The sequence below is a fragment of the Nyctibius grandis genome, chromosome 1 (assembly GCF_013368605.1).
Source record: "Nyctibius grandis isolate bNycGra1 chromosome 1, bNycGra1.pri, whole genome shotgun sequence".
In the NCBI taxonomy this organism is placed as follows: domain Eukaryota; kingdom Metazoa; phylum Chordata; class Aves; order Nyctibiiformes; family Nyctibiidae; genus Nyctibius; species Nyctibius grandis.
In genome coordinates this window covers 91,974,907-91,994,479 of record NC_090658.1, presented here as the reverse complement: position 1 = coordinate 91,994,479, position 19,573 = coordinate 91,974,907, and the positions used below count along the sequence as shown (strand labels likewise).

Sequence of the window (19,573 nt, the reverse complement as noted above, 5' to 3'; positions counted from 1 at the left end):
GGGAGGTTCTGCAGCTTCTGCCCCTCCTGAAAAGGACACCTGAAACTGAGCAGCACAATGGATATCTGCTTGGCATTCACTTCAGCTTCTGATTCCTAACTGCTTTTTGGTGCAGGTTAAACCCAACTTACAAAGCTTATAGAAGGAATACCTTTCATATTAAATTGTTCTGTTTACAAAATGCTACCACCACCTGCTGCTAAGTAAAAACAAATTTGGTGCTTGTAATTATAGTACTTCAGAGTGACATTCTGACAGCTGCCCAGTGATGACCTGGAATTCATATGCTACACACAAACAGTAATTTGATTTTTTTTTTTTTTTTTTTAATTGCTGATGCAGATTTCCAGTTTGGTAAGTGCAGAATGAGTAGCTAAATCACAGGAAATCAGATAAAAACTGTTGTTCTTTTGCAGACAGAGTTACTATATGCAGATGGTGGTGGTATGTTAAGCTGGTGTTATGCTTTGCTTATAGGCTGAACCTTCCTATCCTTTTTGGCTCTATAAATGGCCCTTTCTTGAGTAGTGGGCCCGTGAAGGGCTAGCAGGCTTTGAGTTGTTGAGAGGACCAGCTCCAAAGGCACAGCTGAGCTGCACTTGCTCTATATTCTTTTTCAGTTGGGATGGTGTTGCAATCACAGCTGTTCTCCTAGGGAAAGGTTTATTAAGGGATTGAATAGATGTAATTTCAACCTTATTTTTTAGAGTAGGAATAAGGTTCTGAACCTTAGCCAGTACTTAAATTACATTTCAGCTTTCTTCAAGAGATGGGTAACTGATGGCCAAATGGTTTTAGGGCAAGCAAATAGGATGCAGAGGAACCAGGTTCAAAATCCTTTGCTGGATTTGGAGTAAGAGTGCTCTGCAGGAAGTTCTTAACTGAAATGAAACTAGTGGATTCAAGATCCTGTGCCTAACTGGGTTTTCTTGAAACTAACCTGCTTTGTGTGCAACGTGTTTGTGTCCGAGTGAAAAGGTAGCAATGGCCTGCTGATACGTTCTTCAGACACTTAAATGCTGATGAATTCATTTTTCCTTCAACTGACAAATAGAAAAAATAGTGAATGGGTTGTGAATTTGAAGAATACAAGGAGTGGGGGAAACCTCATTTCCTGTGCCCTTATTATAAACCACTTATACCTAGATTTCTTGTTTTCAACTGTAATTCTTGCACTATTCCTAGTGTTTAAAGTAGTGGGATTATTCTTAAAGCAAAGCAGAGCCTGTTTAAAACTAGCAGATTATTGTTGAAAATAGTTCCCAAGAGAAGACTGAAGTGAGCCCTGTTATAAATGAGCATAGCTGCATGGGTTGCAACATAGGTCTCCAGTATTCTGCTTCAGGTGCAGAAAAGGCCTCCTTTTACAGTAAGTACTTAACCACAAGTATGAAGGCTGTAGCTGGGGACTTTCCTTTTCTCTTCCCAAATTTAGACATTTGGGAAATCTGCCTTCAGAACGTGGCAACTTGTTCCTCCTGAGGCACCTCAAACAACTGTTGGCTTTGCCTGAACTGAAGCTCAATATTGTTCTTGTTAGCAAGCTCTGGGACTTCTATTAAATGTGGCTTTCATAGCCTATTTCTGGATGAGTGAGCTGCCTTCAGTGGTGTTTCATCTATTCTTTTTTATTTTTTTCCTTTGCCATGCTTGAAAATGGAAATACTGCTTAAATGAGGGGAAAATCTGTGGAGAATCCATCTCCTCTGCAATTGAGAAATGAAGCTTATTTTTAAAGCATTTAAAACTAGGTTTAAAATAATGCAGGTCTGGCTTTAGAAAAAGAGAAGCCTGCTGTTCCCAGTGGGCTAACCTAAGCTTTTCTTCCGCTACCTTAAATCTTTGTGGCTGTTGAGTGCATAACTGCTGCTTTGGGGAGAAAGGAGATGTTTTCATGTGTATGGATGCTGGTGACAATGCCTAGGTGAAAGGTATTTAATAAAATGATCAAGGGATAATACCAACTTAACTTACAACACATTTGAATTGTATTCTTATGTCTTTCTGAAGCACTTATTAGTCCTGTAAAGGGATTTAAGTGTTTGGTTCCTGCTTCTGTTTGTCCCTGATAGTTCTTGTACTCTTTCTATCTTATCTCCCTTCTACCTTTAAAGCCCTTCATGCTGCTTTTTACAGAAAAATAACCTGGCAGTTCCCACTCCACAGCTCCCACATGACTTCAAAAGCACTGTGGCAACAATACAGTCTGATTCAGATTTTTGCTCTGCCTCTGCTTTAGAGCAAAGAGAAACAGAAACTTTCTGCAGTTTTTAAAAGCAGTTATTTTAATGGCTGTTCTTTCTTTTTCCTTTTTAAGAACTAATAGACATAATGTTTTGCCTCAGAGGAAAGGCGATTGGTATAATAACCAGCTTTGTATAACATTTTTAAAAAAAAGAATCTTTTCCCAGAAAACCACTATGAGTTGGTTCACTATGAAGTGAACAGAAAGTGTTTTGACCAGGGTAGTCCTTCAAAATGAATACTCTGAATTTAATGGTGTTTGAAAATGGAATTATTGCAAGTTTTCTTACTGCTTGGGCTGTCTGTTTCAGAGCCTCTTCTCAAAATTCACTATAAATGCATCACCTGTGGTAGACTGAACTTCATGGAGAGTTCCCCTAAGATAAATACATATGTCTGTTTGCATAAATGTGTATTGTATTCTGTAAGAACTTACTAGCTCAAGTTATGTATTCCAGTTTTCAAAGGTGAATATTTGTGAAATGTTCTTCTGTGTAAACAAGTTCTAGTTGTGTACCTTTTTTTTAAAGAAAAACCCTAGAACATAAAATCAGAACATGCCTGCTCACAGAGAAAATAAATTGAAAGGTAAAACTATGAACTTCTCTACTGAAGTCCAGTGATATATCGTCTCTAAGGCTAAAAGGTGAATTTTGGACATGAGATATGTAGTTAGCTGAATGAAAGGCTAAACATTACCCTTCAAAGCTAGGAGAGGCCTTTCTGTTCAGAAGAGTCAGGGCAGTGTTTGATGCATGGCACCCTTCCCTGCAGAACTGGGTTTGCACAGCTAGTGCTAGTATACAGATCTGTTTTCCTTCTTTTTTCCAGAGTAGATTAAATACTGGATATAGTGGCAGACTTCAAAACATATTATGTTCTATCAAATAGTCTTCGTCCATGATAACATTTAATTTTTTACATGAACAATTTTGATGTGTATTTCAGAAAACTTGAGCACACTGCTTCTGTCTGCCATAAATGCCACTAGGAGACCTGATATTCTTCTGCACACTCTGTTTTCCTCTCTTGAAGCAAATGTCTTCTCTAGGTCACTGAGCCACCCAGCCAGTTGCTCACTTGATTTCCTGAAAGCTTCAAACATGACAATTCAAATTATTATACTCCAGCTGCTTTGCTGTAGCCAAACGAAGTCCAGCTAAACATAAGGCAATGATTCAAGGAAATTATGTTTACGATTCTTTTAATCCATTCATTATAATGCCTCCTGGAAATGCATAATGAAATAGGGCATAAGAAAAGGAAAAATATACTAGAGGAGTATATAATTCTGTTACTCTCTGAAAGATCCCACTGAAATCCTCAGTGGAACACAGTTTGAGCTAATGACCTGTTTTGTCAGCCTTTGCTCTGTTTCAGGGTATTTTCCATTTTCTGTACTGTTAAGACTGCTGGAGAGTTAAGAACTAAAAACTCTTTTAGCAGAGAAAACTTGGAACTTAGTGCTCCAAGAACACCGTTACTACAGCCCTTCAAGACCAGAGATAGTCTGTGTGTAGAGCACCCACTTAATGGTAAATGCCAAAACGCTAAACCCCATGCTTCAGTGAACGTACAACAACTACGTAAATACATGTGAGAATGTGGTATAAACCATATTATAGCTTACAGTAATGGTAAATAATACTGTCCCTGCTCAGTAAAATAGACTCAGAGAAATTAATTTGAAATTTGCTAGGAGCTGAATATAAGAATTTTAAAAGGTGTTTGAATGAACTACATGAACACTAAAGCAACCCCCTCTTGATGACCTAAGGATTATATGTTAGTGAGTTTCCAGCAACCAGAAATGCTTGCTGTACACCTTCCTGTCCTAGGCAGTGCCCTGGCATACCCATGCCCAGGACCTTGCCTCTCTGGGAACACCAGGGTTGCTGTAATTTAAAAAAATCTCACTTCAGGGTGCACATGTTAATACAGTGTACAAATTGTACAGAAAATAAATGGTAAGTTAAAATTATTTTCTGTTTTACCCTTTTCGTTTGCAAAACAGTCCCAAATCAAGAAAATACAGCATATTTATACATAGTTGATATTTTATCTACAAAGGATTATTATATTTACACATTTTATGAATACAGACCAATACGTCATTGTTGGAGTACAAAGCATCCACAGTAAAAATACTGAAAATACCTGAACATGAGACAACCAAGATTACTGTATTAATTGCCAACTGACCCATCTTTTTTTTTCATATCTATACATATGTGTATACACTCTCTGACTTTGTGTATGCTCAAAAAAAAAAATCCTTGCACTGCTTCTTACTGTCTGTGCCTATATGGTATAATTTGTTACACTGTTTTGTTCTTTGTGCATGCTCAGTCACATATTTATATAAGCCAAAATGCATGTTTATTGCTGGTCCCTGAGGAAGTATGATACATAAATACATATACACAGATGGGAACTATTTCACATTTGACTTAAATGCAAGCATTTAACCAATACTGCAGGAACCTGAAAAGTACATTCTAGCTTTTATCTTCTCTTTGCCCTAAATAAGTATAGTTGATTGATCTACAACTTCAATATATGTGCTACAGACAATTCCTAAGGAGTTGCAGTGCTAAGACTTCAAACCAGTAATTTATTGATTTTATTGTTTGAAAAACCTGTCATTACAGCCACCAACTAACTAGCTATCTTGAATTTTCTTCGCTATAATTTGACCTACTGCTGTTCCCTTTTCTGTCCTCTTAGCAGCAGGTTTTTCATAGGACAAGTGTAATAGCTATCCTCATCTCCCCTCCCCAGTCTCCTCTCTGGAGCAGGGCAGCCCCTCTGGGTCCCAGGGTTCCTAAGGCTACATTTTCTAGATGATTGCTCATTGTTGTTTTCCCTCGAGTTGGTCCTTCCTTTTTTTTGAAACAAGGGACCATAAGTTTAGCACACTGAAGTTACATGTTAGTGATGCAGTAGGAATTGCTCCTGTGCTATCTAGTATCTTACAGGCTCTGCACTTAGGTGTATAACTCCAGCAGGGCATAAAAGGAGAGGGAGAAGGCAATGGTCTTTCTCACATTCAGCTTGTTACCTGCTATGATACCTGTCAGTTCAGCAGGAAGTTATATCCACATTCTGTATTTGGGTGGTAGATTATTCCTGCTTAAGCATGCTAGTCTCCTTTGAAGACCATTGCATTTTTGTGTTTGTGTTTTTTGTTTTTTGTTTTTTTTTTTTTCTGGCTCCTTTTCCAATTTGCTCAGTATTTTAACTCTAAATCTGCCCACCAACATATCCCTGCAGTTGTGCTTTAGTGCATTTGATTGGCCTCTGTATTTGGTAAAGATCATCTATGAAGATGGTACCCTGGCAGATCTGGAACAGCCCCTTGTAAAAATCTTAGTACAGCCTTCCCTTTTAAAAGGGATCCCAATAACTACCCTCATACTCTATTTTACAGGCTTTTTCATATCTGCCCCATAACAATTCAGCTAGACCACTCCGCCATCATTCTTACCAGCACAGTTGGAAATATCTGCAGAGTAAACAGAGAATAATTTGAATCTGAGCATCACCAGAGAATGCCTGCTCTGCTCCAGCCCTCCAGTCATTCACAGAGTTGAAAGGGGTCTTAAAGATAAGGGAAGGAACGTTTTATGAATTGGAGGGAGAGAAGCAAAATGTTGGAAAAAAGGATTTTCATGCCCTACCAAATGAAAAATAGTAACTCTATATAGTACAAAATACAAGCCAAACAGTGTATTACTCAAATTGTTCACGAAGGAACCACTATAAGCCAAGTTCTAAACAAAAGTTAAAAATATTTAGGCATGTTCCACAGTATCTGAAAAAGCATCAAATGGAATGTCTCAGTGGTAACTGAGTTTATGGAATAACCTCCATACTCCTAGTATTTTTTTAAAATGGCATGTAACTTTATTCCTAACAAAATACAACATAGATTATGACTGGGGTCTTGCTACAAGCAAGATTCCAGATAAGATCAGATTGTAATTCAATTTACAAGTGTTACATTAATGATTTTCAATATTTGCTATGTGTAACTTTGAATATTAAAATTCTGCTTCTCTAATCAACTCCTACCTAATCATGTCTTCCAATAGCTGTCTGTCACGCTGAATCCACTGGAATTAGATGCAGGAATAACAACCCCTTGTTTCTGTAGTTCACGTAAAACATCTAATATTGAATCCAATTCCACTCGAAATTTCTCCAGTTCTTGATTCTTCCGTTGTGCCAGCCTTCGCCACTTCTCAACCTCATGGGTTTGCCTTGCTTCAGTCATATGTTGGGTTAGTTGGGTTGCCTGCAAATTAGAAGCAAGTCAGCATTGTGACTTCCTAGTCAAATACTCAGCCAACAGTGCCCCTTTGCAAAAATATGCCACTCCCTTACATTTGATGCTCTGTCTCAAAGCCCAGTGCTCACGTTAAGTGGAAACAATTTGTTCTGAATATTACAAAAATCATTCTGATAGCAATGAATTCCTTTAAATATCTGCATTAATGACAGAAGGGTAGAAATCCATTACTGACTAATGAACCTCTGGAGAATTTAACTTATCCTCTCCAAAGCAGCAATTAAAAGTTTGAGTATTTAGGACAAAGCTGAGCATATAACATAAACCTCTCTGTAATCAAAACGAACCTTTTGAATTGCCATTTAAATGTGTTAATTAAAAGAACACTCTGCAAGAGAAATAAACCAAATCTGAATGACATGTTCTGGGCTACTACTGTACTTTTAAAAACCACAAGTTCTATGAATGATCAGAAAATATCCTGTAGTCACAAAGGTCTGAAGCTGCTGCAGATAAAAATTTGAATTAATTTTGACATTGATCCATGGATTACCCAAAATAAAAAGTGTCACAGGATACCAAAATCTTCACACCACTATTAACTGTAATAGATTCTTTAAGAAAAGCTCTATCACTTAAAGGCCATAATTATTGTATCTGTAGTTTGATACAAAGGATAAACTGCTATTTCTTTCTTCAGCAATTAGTTTTTCTACATTGTGGGAGACTGTTTGGTGCCCCACTGCAGGTGATTAAAGGTGCAAAACTAGGACAAACAAAACCCAAAGCTTAATACATAACAAGGCTAGTAGCACCAGGAAAGATGAAATTACTTAGAAGTAATTGTTGCGAATACTATTATTTCTGGTTTTTTTTAAATACATTACGAAACATCTTAGTAAATACTATAGGTCAGGGAATGAATTCAGTGGAGATGGATCACAGACTAGGCAGCAGCAGACACTTTACAGAAATGGTAAAGAAATTCTCACATACAAAAGCAAATGAATAGTATAAACGAGTAACTGTATTACAGTTGCCTTTAGCAGGACAGAATGTGAACAAAAGTAATAAAGTCATCAGTGGTGGCAGGGTTCCTTCTTAATCCAGTGACTTGTTTTAGGCACAGTTCTTTTGGGGAAGAAAATGAAACATCTGATGTAGAAATGTATGAGAATAAAACCTCCTATCACCAATAATTCTGTAGATAAAAGTATTCCCTGAGATCTGGTTTCAAAACTGTAGAACAAACTCTACAAACTAAGAACTACTACAGCTTTGATGATCTTCCAGTCCAACTGCCCTTCTTTGATTTCCTATCTTTAAGGTCCCTCCCAACCCAAACCATTCTATGTTTCTGTGATATATTTAAGTAAAACCTAAGTTAAAACACTAATGAAAGACAGTCATATATTTAAGTGATGAAAGTGTTGAGAAAAAAAATCTCTGTGAACTAGAAAACTGTTTCCAGACAATACAAACTCCTCAGATGAAAAATCAGGATGGAGGCCATGACATAAAATAAGATGAAAAAAAAACAATGCAAAATTGTTTTACCCATTCAAGGGATACAAATGTCAGATACAAGAAGCTGTATCACAAAGATCCAACCTTCAAAATCCACATTTTTTAGTTTGTGGAGAATAAAGGTTTTTTTTTGTTGTTGTTTCAGGTATTAAAACCAGTATGTGGTAAACTGCTACACCATGTTTCTACACTTTTAATGAAGCTTTTCTGCATGGGAATTCTAGGACTAGAAAATAAAATTACAGTTCAGTTGAGGAATATATCATAGCTTAACAAACTCTGCATTACAAACTCTCGTCAATTTTAGCTGGCTTTCATTGGGTAACTGAAATATGAAATAACCAAATGATACAAGGGACTTCAGAGGTCATGTGGTCCAACCCTCTGCAAAAGCAAGGCCTCCTTAGATCAGGTTGCAAGGAAGTTACGCACCTGATACCCAAGTCACGCACAAGTGATCTTAATTACCACAGCAAGGACGTGCTGACTAGCACTGCCTCTACATTCACTGCCTCTACATTCACTTGCATCAGCAGACACCAAAGACAAAACCATGGCTGTATCAAAAAGTACTTGCCCCCCTGCAGTGTGAGCTAAATGAGCCAGTACAGATACCATAAAATTACACTTAAACCAATAAATTGCTCTTGAGACGTAAATGCAGAAATACTCTGGTCCACCTTTCGAATTTCTTGCTCTCTTTCTGCATGTCTGGTCTCTATATGCTTGATTTTCTTTTCCAGGCACAAGAAATGTTTCATTTCAGGACTCTGGCTCTCTTTAGCCTCTCTCAGTTCTTCCAACAATTTTGTCACCTACAGTTTGAGAGAATTGATGAAAATTGTTATCATTGTGTTAAGTAGGGTATAAAACAGATTCCTTTCAAATCGTATTTGCATTGTTTAATCATTCCATTAAAATGCTGCAGAAAGGAAGACATAAAAGAGAAATCTCCTGTATTCAAAAGCTTAAACAGGGGCTCAGGGACTTAGATTAGGATCTTTCATTTGTAAGAAGTGGCCTGAGGATATGAAAATCTAGTCCTTTTTGATAAATCCAATTCTGTTCACAATATGTTATGAGGTGATTATTCACAGTCAATTTTTATAGTTCTTAACATACTAAAAAATTAATAGAGAATATTATGATTAGATGTTCTTACACAATTCCTTCTCACACCCTGGATAAAGATCAAATATAAAATGTACCAGTGTATTTCTAAGGAATAAATTAAGAAAAGACACGCTGCTAACACACGATTACAAACCCCCTTTGGTCTAATAATTGCCAGATCAAATCAAATTTACTAATGACTTACAACTGATTTCCTAATCCTCCAGAAAGTCAGGTAAGTTTTCTTATAAATCCCTACTGGTTTATTCTCATTCTTTGCCTATTTTAAGTAACTTGGCATTTCTTCATGTAACATCCTAAGTCTTTTTTGGTCACTTTCTTAATGTGTATAAGTAAACTAAAGTGAAAGCTTTGCAGTTTTTATCCTTTATTATAACCCCTACCCAATATACCTGCAAACTGCTAACCCTCTACAAGCACTCAGCCATCCTTGGCTCTCTGCTGCTGAATTCAAGCATCTGGAAGCATTGTGTACTTCATAAGATGTTGCCACTCTTACTGAGAAGTGACTCCAAGATGGCTTACTATTATTTCAATTTTTTTAATGTGGTTTTCTAAAATAACAAGGCCTATGTTATTACATTTTTCCTGTCCATTTCTCCAGCAGCTTTGAACCTGTGGGTCAATTTCAGCCACATTTGTCAGAGGAACTGAAGTCTTAGTTTCATAAGTTCTGTGAAAATAAGTGTCTGCTGCTTGTCTGCTAAGCTGCCCCACTGAAGGAAAGGGCTGCTGCGTGATCTCAAGTACATAACTAAATTCAAGAACAATTCATGCAGGAAAGATATTATGAGGGGGAAAAAGCCCCAGGAGAAAATAAGCTCATCTCAGAAACAGAACTATGTTAAATACAAAGCTGTGCTACATGCAAGCTGTTACACAAGAGAAGTAGATAATTAATGGAAGACATCCAGGAACAGCATTTCTGAAATTAATATTCAAATAGCAATCGTCCAGTGGGACTCAGAAAAAAAGTTTGCCTTTTTTGAGGTATCACCATTTTAGACAGAGGACTCCCAATCCTATTACAAATGGTAGTGCTTTTCCCTATCATGACTAATTACATTTGCAGGTTTGGTTGCCAAACCAGGACACCATTTAATGCTTAAAATGCATTTTAAAAGCAACACAGATTGTTATTTAAATAAAGCAATCATACTAGAGGGCAAAAGCAAGGTTTTTTCTTTGATGTTTCTCTCTGTATAGTCCTGCAATGATTTTTGTAACAAAGGCATTTCATTACATTTTCTTAAATGCCAGTACCTCGAACTCAGCCTGTAACATGTAGGTCAGACAGGATGACCATCCTCTTAACTATCAATCACTGTCATTAATAATCTGTAAAGCAAATGAGCACAGAAGAAACAAATCTGTTGAACGACATTTGTCTCATTATACTCTCGCCCTGTCTTCCCAGGAGAAAGTATTATATATACACTGAGGTCATTGGAGTGAAACAAGCTTTGTATGGAAAGGCAACATGTATCATTAGGTTCATAATATGAACCCAAAGTCTCAGCCTTTATTCTGCAAATACAGAGCTTTTTTAATAGGAGATCTTTCTTCTCTCCCTACAAACCCTCAACTTTTCTATAAATACTTCACAACAGAGGTGGATTTTTTCATGGATAGGATAAATACTGAATGAGTTTAGTGAAACTAAGATTACTTAAGTATGTACTAAACAATTACTGATAATTCTTTCATTCCTTTTAAGGGCAGCAAACAAGATTAAATGTCTGGAGTTCTCAGTCCCTTACAGAATAGAAGACTTTTTTAAATAACTCTTGCAGGTTAATTACTGTATGATCAAAATGAAGTTAAAATAAATTAGCGATGTTCATACATCAAGGAGATGATGAATTAAGCATAGGCACAATGCTAAGACAGGCTAGACCCTCCTCCTGACCAGGAGGTGATTGAAAAAAAAAAAAAAAAAAAAAAAGAAAAGATCAGCAGCATTTTAAGAATGACAAAAGCATAGCCAATCGTTCAAAAAGCTTGAGCTGAAAGACAAACAGCAATTTTACACAATATTAACCCAAAAATGAAAACATGAACAAGTAATTTTTAGACTATATGCTCTTAAGAGAAGATTTGGAAAAACCTCGATACCTCTCTCACAAACCAGTGAATTGCAGAAGAACTATTACAACTAACCTTCTCAAGAGACCTCAAGTTTCATAGATATCAAAGGAGAAAACCAAGAATATAATTGCCTAAGTCAGTTTTATGGCAATGAAGGATGAAAAAAGGAAGGCTTTATCTGAACAAAGAATTTGAAAACAATAATACAATATCCTCTTAATAAAGAAAAAGTCCTGTGGTTTACTTACTACCCATCACAGCTCTCAAAGAAGAGGCTATGAATGCTTGGATTCACCTGCTGTTCTATTTTCATACAGATGTCAGACATTTATTATAATTAAAAAAAAAAAATCAAAGGACGTCAAAGTTCCACCTTCTGTGCTGTACATTAGAAAAATATGTTGTATTTTCAGGTATAATTGATGTAGAAGCAACTGACAAAGATACTGTTCCTAAGACTTATTTCCTATATATTATTTGGGGCTTTACAAGAATGAAAGCGAAAACTTTTATTAGTATAAGGTACACCCAACCCAAATCTATATATACCTCTTTTTGTAGGAGTTCCTCTCGCATTTGTGAAACTAGAAGGGCTTCCTGATGTCTCTGTTGTTCACTGATTTGTTCTTGGAGATGTTTTATTAATATCTACAAAAACGTTAAAAATAGTCATCATTAACATAAATACCCATGACAACATGTGAAGACCTATACAGGAAAAATATACCAAAAATATAATCAGTATTGTAGTACTGCAGGTATAAGTGATGTATATATTAACAATACTACCTCTAACACGTCTGCATGTGTGCTATTTAACAGTCCTCTGCGTGGATTGTGAAATAGTGCACATGTACATATATAGTATATGAAAACAAGTCTCAATCTTCAACTTACTTTCCTCAGTTAAAAAAAGTTCTGAAATAATCTGAATGCAATAGCTCTTTCTACCTTCATACCACGTGTAAAACTTCTCCCAAAATTTTAATGCACAAATATAATCACAGGCCCAAGTCCTCACAGGGGACTTCAACCACTCCGATACCTGCTGGAGGAACAACACAGCACAGCATAAGCAATCCAAGAGGTTTCTAGAGAGTATTGATGACAACTTCCTGACCCATGTGACAGAGGAGCCACTGAGGAGAGGTGCTCTGCTGGGCCTTAAATTCACAAACAACGAAGGGTTTGTTGGGGATGTGAACATCAAACGCAACCTTGGCTGCAGTGACCATGAGATGGTAGAGTTCAGGATCCTGAGAGAAGGGAGCAAGCCAAAAAGCATGACCCCAACCCTGGACTTCAGGAGAGCAGACTTTGACCTCTTCAAAGATCTGCTTGAAAAAATCCCATGGGATGAGGCCTTGAGGGGGAAGAGGGGTCCAAGAAGGCTGGTCAACGTTCAAGGATCACCTCTTCTAAGCTCAAGAGCAGTCCATCCCAACAAGCAGAAAGTGAGGCAAAAACACCAGGAGGTCTGCATGGATGAACAAGGAACTCCTGGCAAAACTCAAAACATAAAAAGGCAGCATACAGATGGTGGGAACAAGGACAAGTAACCTGGTAGGAATATAGACACACTGTCTGAGCACGCAGAGATGCGGTTAGGAAAGCCCAAGCCCACTTGGAACTGATTTTGGCGAGACTGGCAAAGGCAACAAGAAGGGCTTCTGTAAGTACCTAAGTGGCAAAGAGAAGACTAGAGAAAATGTGGGCCTGCTGATGAATGGGGCAGAGGCCCTGATGACCCAGGACATGGAAGAGGCTGAGGTACTGAATGCCGCCTTCACCTCAGTCTTTACTGGCAAGACTGGCCTTCAGCAATCCAAGGCCCCAGAGACTAGGGGGCAAGTCTGGAAGGAGGAAGATAGATACACCCTTGGTGGAAGATGATCTGGTCAGGGAATACTTATGCAAACTGCACATAAGTCCGTTGCCCTGATGAGATGCAACCATGTGTGCTGAGGGCAAATGTCACTCCTACCTTCAAAACAGGCAAGAAGGAGGACGCAGGGAACTACAGGCTAGTCAGCCTCACCTCACCCTGGGAAAGTGATGGAGCAACTAATCCTGGAAACCTGGCAAGCACATGAAGGACAAGAAGGTGATCAGGAGTAGTAAGCACGGATTCACAAAGAGGAAGTCATGCTTGACCAACCTGATAACCCTCTTATGATGAAATGACTGGCTTGGCAGATGAGGGGAGAGCAGTGGATATCGCCTACCTGGATTTCAGCAGCAAGGCTTTCAACACTGTCTCCTGTAAGACCCTCATAAAGGAGCTGATGAAGTATGGGTTGGATGAGCAGACAGTGAGATGGATTGCAAACTGACTTAAATGGCTGGGCCAGAGGGTGGCAATGAGTGTAACAAAGTCAAGTTGGAGGCCAGTAACCTGGAGGGGTGTGGTGTGTAGAATTGTCAATTCTAGGTCTGGTCCTGTTCCAACATCTTCATTAATGATCTGGACGATGAGGCAGAGCACACTCCCAGCAAGTTTGCTGATCATATAAAACGAAGGAGTGGCTGATACACCAGAGGGTTGTGCTGCCATCCAGGGGTTCCTTGACAGGCTGGAGAAATGGACTGACAGGGACCTCATGAACTTCAACAAAGGGAAGTACAAAGTCCTGCTCCTGGGAAGGAACAACACCAAGCACTAGTATATGCTGGCAGCCAACCCAGCTGGAAAGCAGCTTTGCAGAAAAGGACCTGGGTGTCCTGATGGACACCACATTGAACAAAAGGCTAATGGTATCCTGGGCTGCATTAGTATGAATGTTGCCAGCTGTTCAAAGAAGGTGATCCTTCCCCTCTACTCAGCTCTGGTGAGGCCACACCTGGAGTACTGTGTCCAGTTCTGGGTTCCCCAGTGCAAGAGACGTGGAACTACTGGAGAGAGTGTGCAAAGGGCCACTAAGATGATGAAGGGACTAAAGCATCTCTCATGAGGAAAGGCTGAGACTGAGAGAGTAGGGACTGTTTAGCCTGGAGGAGAGGAGGCTCAGGGGGATCTTATCCATGTTTACAAATATCTGAAGAGAGGGTGCAAAGCCAACAAAGCCAGGCTCCTTCTAGTGGTATCCAGTGACAGGAGAAGCAGCAAAGGCCACAAACTGAAATACAGGAGGTTCTGTCTGAACACAAGGAAAACTTCTGTACTGTGAGGATAACCAAGCACTTGTTTGGGTCTCTAAGCCCAGACAGGTTGTGGAATCTCCCTCCTTGGAGATATTCAAAAGCCATCTGGACATGGTCCTGAGCAGCTGGCTCTAGATGACCCTGCTTGAGCAGGGGGTTGGACAAGATGACCTCCAGAGCGCCCTTCCAACGTCAGCCATTCTGTGATTCTGTGAATACAGTGGCACAGGCCCATTTTCGAAACAATAGATCCTACTTCAAAGAAAGATAAAGTTTATAGTAATCTAGAAAAAAATAACTTTAACAGATATCTATACATGATCAATGTATCTACTGTATCTTACCTCTTGTGTTGAAATTCTGCTGTTTAGTTCAGCTACTTTAGAAGTAGAATACTCCTTTGCGTGCTGGCAAAGAATCTTCTCCACTTCCCTCTGATGGGAAGCTTTCAGAGATGCAACGTGTTCTGCTGTGTCTTCCTGTATCCTGAATGGAGTGACAGGAAAATAAGATACAGTAAAGCAGCTACAGACAGTTTTCAAAAATGCAGCGCAGTTTCTCACTTGAACATATAAAATACCAAAAATGTTCAGGGTGGCATATCTTTGAAATTTCATAACAAAACCTCGCAAGATAGCACCACCATTACTTCTGCTGCTCTGGAGGGATGACAGGGTGGGAAGCCCACAGTATTGGATGTGTGCCTCATTTAACTAGAGGCAGCTAGAAAACAGAAAACTCAGCCTATCACCTATTTTGCCTCCTCTTATAAGAAAAAGGAGAGAAAACAGGTGCTTTTAAATCATAATGCAGCTGTTCCATTTCAGGCATCTATTTCAGAACAGAGTGTGTTGCAATCTAAATATGCCAATTTCCTCTGCTTTGACTATGAAGGGATCTAAGGGAGACTAGGTGAAGTGTAAAGTTTCTACAGTTGGTCAAGCAAATCCCACTGAAAGCATACCCCACTTTGAAAGAAAGTATGTGTACCAAATATTAATGCTATACAACACAAATACAAAGCATCTAAAATGCAACGATTTTACTGAGATCTTTTTACTCAAAACCATGATGAATTGTAGCATTAATAAGAAGGATTAATATAGGTTTGCCTGTAGAATCACGACAGTGCACTGCTCTAAAAAAAAAAAAACAACCCACCAACCAAAACACTCAAAAAAACCCCCAAAACCAAAAACAGTAAAAATGAAATTTACAGAGAACGTTGGCCAAGTATAAGCTAGCTTCAAATATGGCTGACACGTTAATGTGTCACTTCAATCCTGTATCAGCCAACACTTCAACGAGGTTTTTAAAGGAACACATTGACATTTACCTTCGTATGTTATTTTCAGAATAAGCCAGTGTTGCTTGAGACTTCACCCTCTGCTGGTTCATTTCTAGCGACAATCTTTCTAGCTCCTCTTTCAGCTGTGCATTTTCTTGCAGAATTTCCAAGAGATTAGAATCAGAAAAGGTATGCGGCTGGTATATTTTGTCATCGTTGAAAATGCTTAGAAAGGGTTCACTGTTGCTGGAATTCCTTTTATCTGTTGCTGAGGTATTCTTTTTCAAGATCTCTGTAGAGTTTTCCTTATTATCGGTTTTATATCTCAAATTATTATCAGACAGCATCACCATCCTTTCTTTTTGAAGTTTCTCTACAGTTTTTGTAAGGTCTTGTATTTCTCTGTTTTTGGTGACCAGTTCTTCATTTAGCTTTAAGAGTCTGTCTTTTGTGTTACCTTGTTTCATTTGAAAGTCTGTGGACTCTAAGTCTTTATTATCGTTTTTACTTCTGAGTTTTAGTTGGGAATTTTGACTTTTAAGGTTTTCAATTTCTGTCTGGAGGTTTTTAATGGTGATCTGATGGGTTGTCTTTAGATTCTGAAGCTCCTGTTCAAGTTCTGTAGAACTGGCTTTATCACCATTCAGTTTTGGTGATTCACTCATAAATTTGTAGGCAAGTAGTCGCTCAAGCTCTACAAGTCTTTGCTCATACTGTATCTAAGGGAGAGGATTGGGAGGAGGGGAAGAAAAAGCAGTTTCCTCAACTGTACTTTTATTATTAGCTCTTCCTATTATTCTTTAAAGTTACTGCACATCTGAAGCAGGATTTCACAATACGCATCAGTATTACTAACAACACTATTCAATTAGTTCAGAAATTACTGAGTGAAAAAAATTATGTGAAGCAAACTTAAGTCTGCTGTAAAACAGAATTACTCAAAACATTTACTACAAAGTAATCCTCTACTCACAATGAATGCAGTAACTATGGGAAAGAAAATTAAATTGACAAGAAACTATTTCATTTTTATATAATTGAGTTCTCTTCAGACGTTACCAACTCAGACAGGCAAAGTAACATTTTAATATAGCAAGAAGTCTTTAATTTTTAAAAAATCTGTCATTATGTATTTGCCATATGTCAGTTTGCAAACATTACTGTCACATGCCTCAAAATTGTACTTCACATTTTTAAAAACATCTTAAATTTTAACAGGACAGATTTTTATTTATTTATAAGTATGAATATACAAGTATGAATTCAGAGAGACAGAGAATCTTTCTTCCTAATGAGCTGAGGAAAACCTAACCCTTCTTAATAGGCTGGACAGCCTCTGAGGAAAGCACAACTAATTATTCACATAGAGAAAAGGAGGAACAACTGGCCAATGCTTTCCTTTCCTGCTCATTAAGCACCTGTGCAGTTCACCTTTTCCTTGAAGTAAAATGCCAGACTTACATGGTTCCTAACACAAGTCTTAAGACTCACTATCATGTATTTTTTGGCTAGAATGTTTAGTGTTCCCAGATATTCCCTGCAGAAGTGCCCAATCAGCAGCCCTTGGAAACCACAGCCTTTGGTACAGCAAGGAATTAGGTAAGCAGCTACTCTGACCCACGGGATGAAATCTACTTATCCTAATTGTATGAAATAAATTATTATGCGTCAAGAACTTGTCCTCTCAGTTTCAATACTACTCTAACAATTTCAATGCTCTTTTTATCTTAGGTGCTGAAGCTCCTGAAATTCTGTTTATAAATTATTTGAGTATTTTTCCCCTTGAATGTGGTCTTTGCCTTCAGTTTTCACCACTACTCTGTGTTAGACCCCAGTAACTTTGTGACCGTTACTTGCGGAGTAGACTACTCGACAAGCCTCCAACTTTTACCTTTATTTTTTGAAATTGCTGCTCCATGGTACGGAGACTTTTTTTAGCTTCATCATCTTTACCTTCAAGTTCCGTTTCTAACTTTTTTATTCTTCTCTCCAAAAAATCAACTGTGTTTGTTTTAGCTGAAAGATCATTAGTTTTCTCAGCAGCAGCAGCAGCATAAATCAAAGCAGGCAAAGAATTTGGATATCTTCTTTTTAGAATTCCTTCCATTTCTCTGATCTATCAAAAAGAAAATTAAGTCAGAAGTCAAAAAGAATAAAGTTCTAATGAAAAGTAAACTGAAATAAGTGACACAATGTTAACAAATGTCATCCACTTAAGCTGGGTGAAGAATGAAAACTAGAGATGCATATGTTGAGATTTTTTTTACATTGTTTACTTTTATGTTTTTGTTTACAGAAAAGCAAGACTCATCATCTCTCACTGATTGACTTATACCTCATCTTAAAATATTGCTCTGGTCTTCAGATTGCCATGTCAAATGGACATTTTTTTACTTTTTTAGCACTTAAGTTGTATATGGCTCTTAATGCTGTTAAAGTATCTGCTTTTTTTTTTTCCTGAACTTACGTACATGTTCTACTTTTCCAGCTGTTACAGACATATTTCATAACAGTATTGAAATTATTCTTCCAATAATAGATTATATGCCTTTTATTTTGGAGTCTGCAATAAAATAAAACTAACACCTTCCATGCAAGACTAATAACAAGTCTCTATTTTCTCTATGGATAAGATATTCTTTGCATTAGAATACCACAGAGGCTCTTTCCCATTTTGTCCCACCTCCCTCCCAAATGCAGCTGCCATCTCCTAAAACTCAGAAAGGCCCACTTCCACCTGACTTTTCCTCAGTAAAAACATGGATTTTAAGGTCTTTGCTCCCCCAATTTTGATGAATCTTGTAGGAATCCAATAAAATTTAAACCCTTACTCTTGAATCAACTTGGTTGAAATTGGTCATAATGTTAAGGGGTTACCGAACACAGACAAAAGGACTCTTAGAAGATAAACAGCAAGCTGTGTGTGCTTTTGCCCTCTTGCCCCTTTCCAAGAAACTCTAAACAGTATTTCAATGTTAAAGGATTTTAAAAGGGATATCAGTAAATAGTTTATTAGAACATAGTAGCAGAAGAGCCCTTTGTAAGTAAATAATTGCAGCTTTTTGTGTTGAGTGTTCCATAGCACAAGTTACTTTATCATAGGGCTTCATTCAATGCTTTATTCCTTATGAAAGGGCTGGTAAGTGTTGTAAGAGACCTTATGTGAAATAACGTTAAACGAAACACAGTTCTATTATTGTGTACTTGTCGCTCAAGATCCTGAATCCTTTTAGCATCTGCTGCTCTGTCTCGCAAACGTTTCTTCTGTTGCACACACTGATCTCCAGCTTCAGCTCTGAGCTTCTCAACCTATCCAATTTATGAGAAAATAAACTGAAATACATATTCAGAGACATTGTCCTGTAGTACAAAGGTAAGCATTTCAAACGCACATAATATAATGTAAGTATTCTGCAACTTAAGAACTGGTAATAGTAATTTCTGTACTAACTGATTCTTCAAGTTCTTAAACTAAATTACAGCTTCTTCAAGCTACTTAAGATCAAAAGGAGCTGAAACTAGCTACAGAAATCTAGAAGAGAACTTCAACTCTGGGACATTCTTGTCTTCAGACCAGTAAATCTGCTTCTTTCTACCACAGTTCCAGTATGCAAGCTTGGTTAATAAGCTATGATATGAAGTACTACAGTATATTACATGAATTCAAGGTGAGTATTAAGGAAATAGTTTGTGATTTGCAAGGCTATGCTCTGTGATGAGACATAGGAACAGCCAAAAAGCAGTGTTATGTTGCGCCTAAATAAATGCTGACTCCCATGATCAGAGGAAGGAACTGGATAGCTAATGCTCCTGTGCTCCCATGAAGACTTGAAGACTCAAAGATTTCATCTAAAAATTGC

The 19,573-nt window shown here is 37.9% G+C and overlaps 1 protein-coding gene across 6 annotated transcripts in view; it reads right to left on the bottom strand.

The window, feature by feature from the left end:
- Positions 1–4,336: 4,336 nt before the first annotated feature.
- Positions 4,337–19,573, bottom strand: part of CEP162 (centrosomal protein 162) — a 49,417-nt gene continuing 34,180 nt past the window's right edge. For 5 of the 6 annotated variants that reach the window (XM_068411434.1, XM_068411466.1, XM_068411444.1 and 2 more), the window contains 7 exons: positions 18,918–19,022; positions 17,605–17,829; positions 15,762–16,432; positions 14,770–14,911; positions 11,834–11,932; positions 8,743–8,877; positions 4,337–6,541 (listed from right to left, as the gene is read on the bottom strand). In XM_068411434.1, coding sequence (XP_068267535.1) covers positions 6,323–6,541; positions 8,743–8,877; positions 11,834–11,932; positions 14,770–14,911; positions 15,762–16,432; positions 17,605–17,829; positions 18,918–19,022 — 1,596 coding nt within the window. In that variant the 3' untranslated portion in view covers positions 4,337–6,322. The remainder of the gene's footprint in view (positions 6,542–8,742; positions 8,878–11,833; positions 11,933–14,769; positions 14,912–15,761; positions 16,433–17,604; positions 17,830–18,917; positions 19,023–19,573) is intronic. The other variant, XM_068411452.1, reaches the window with a different exon arrangement.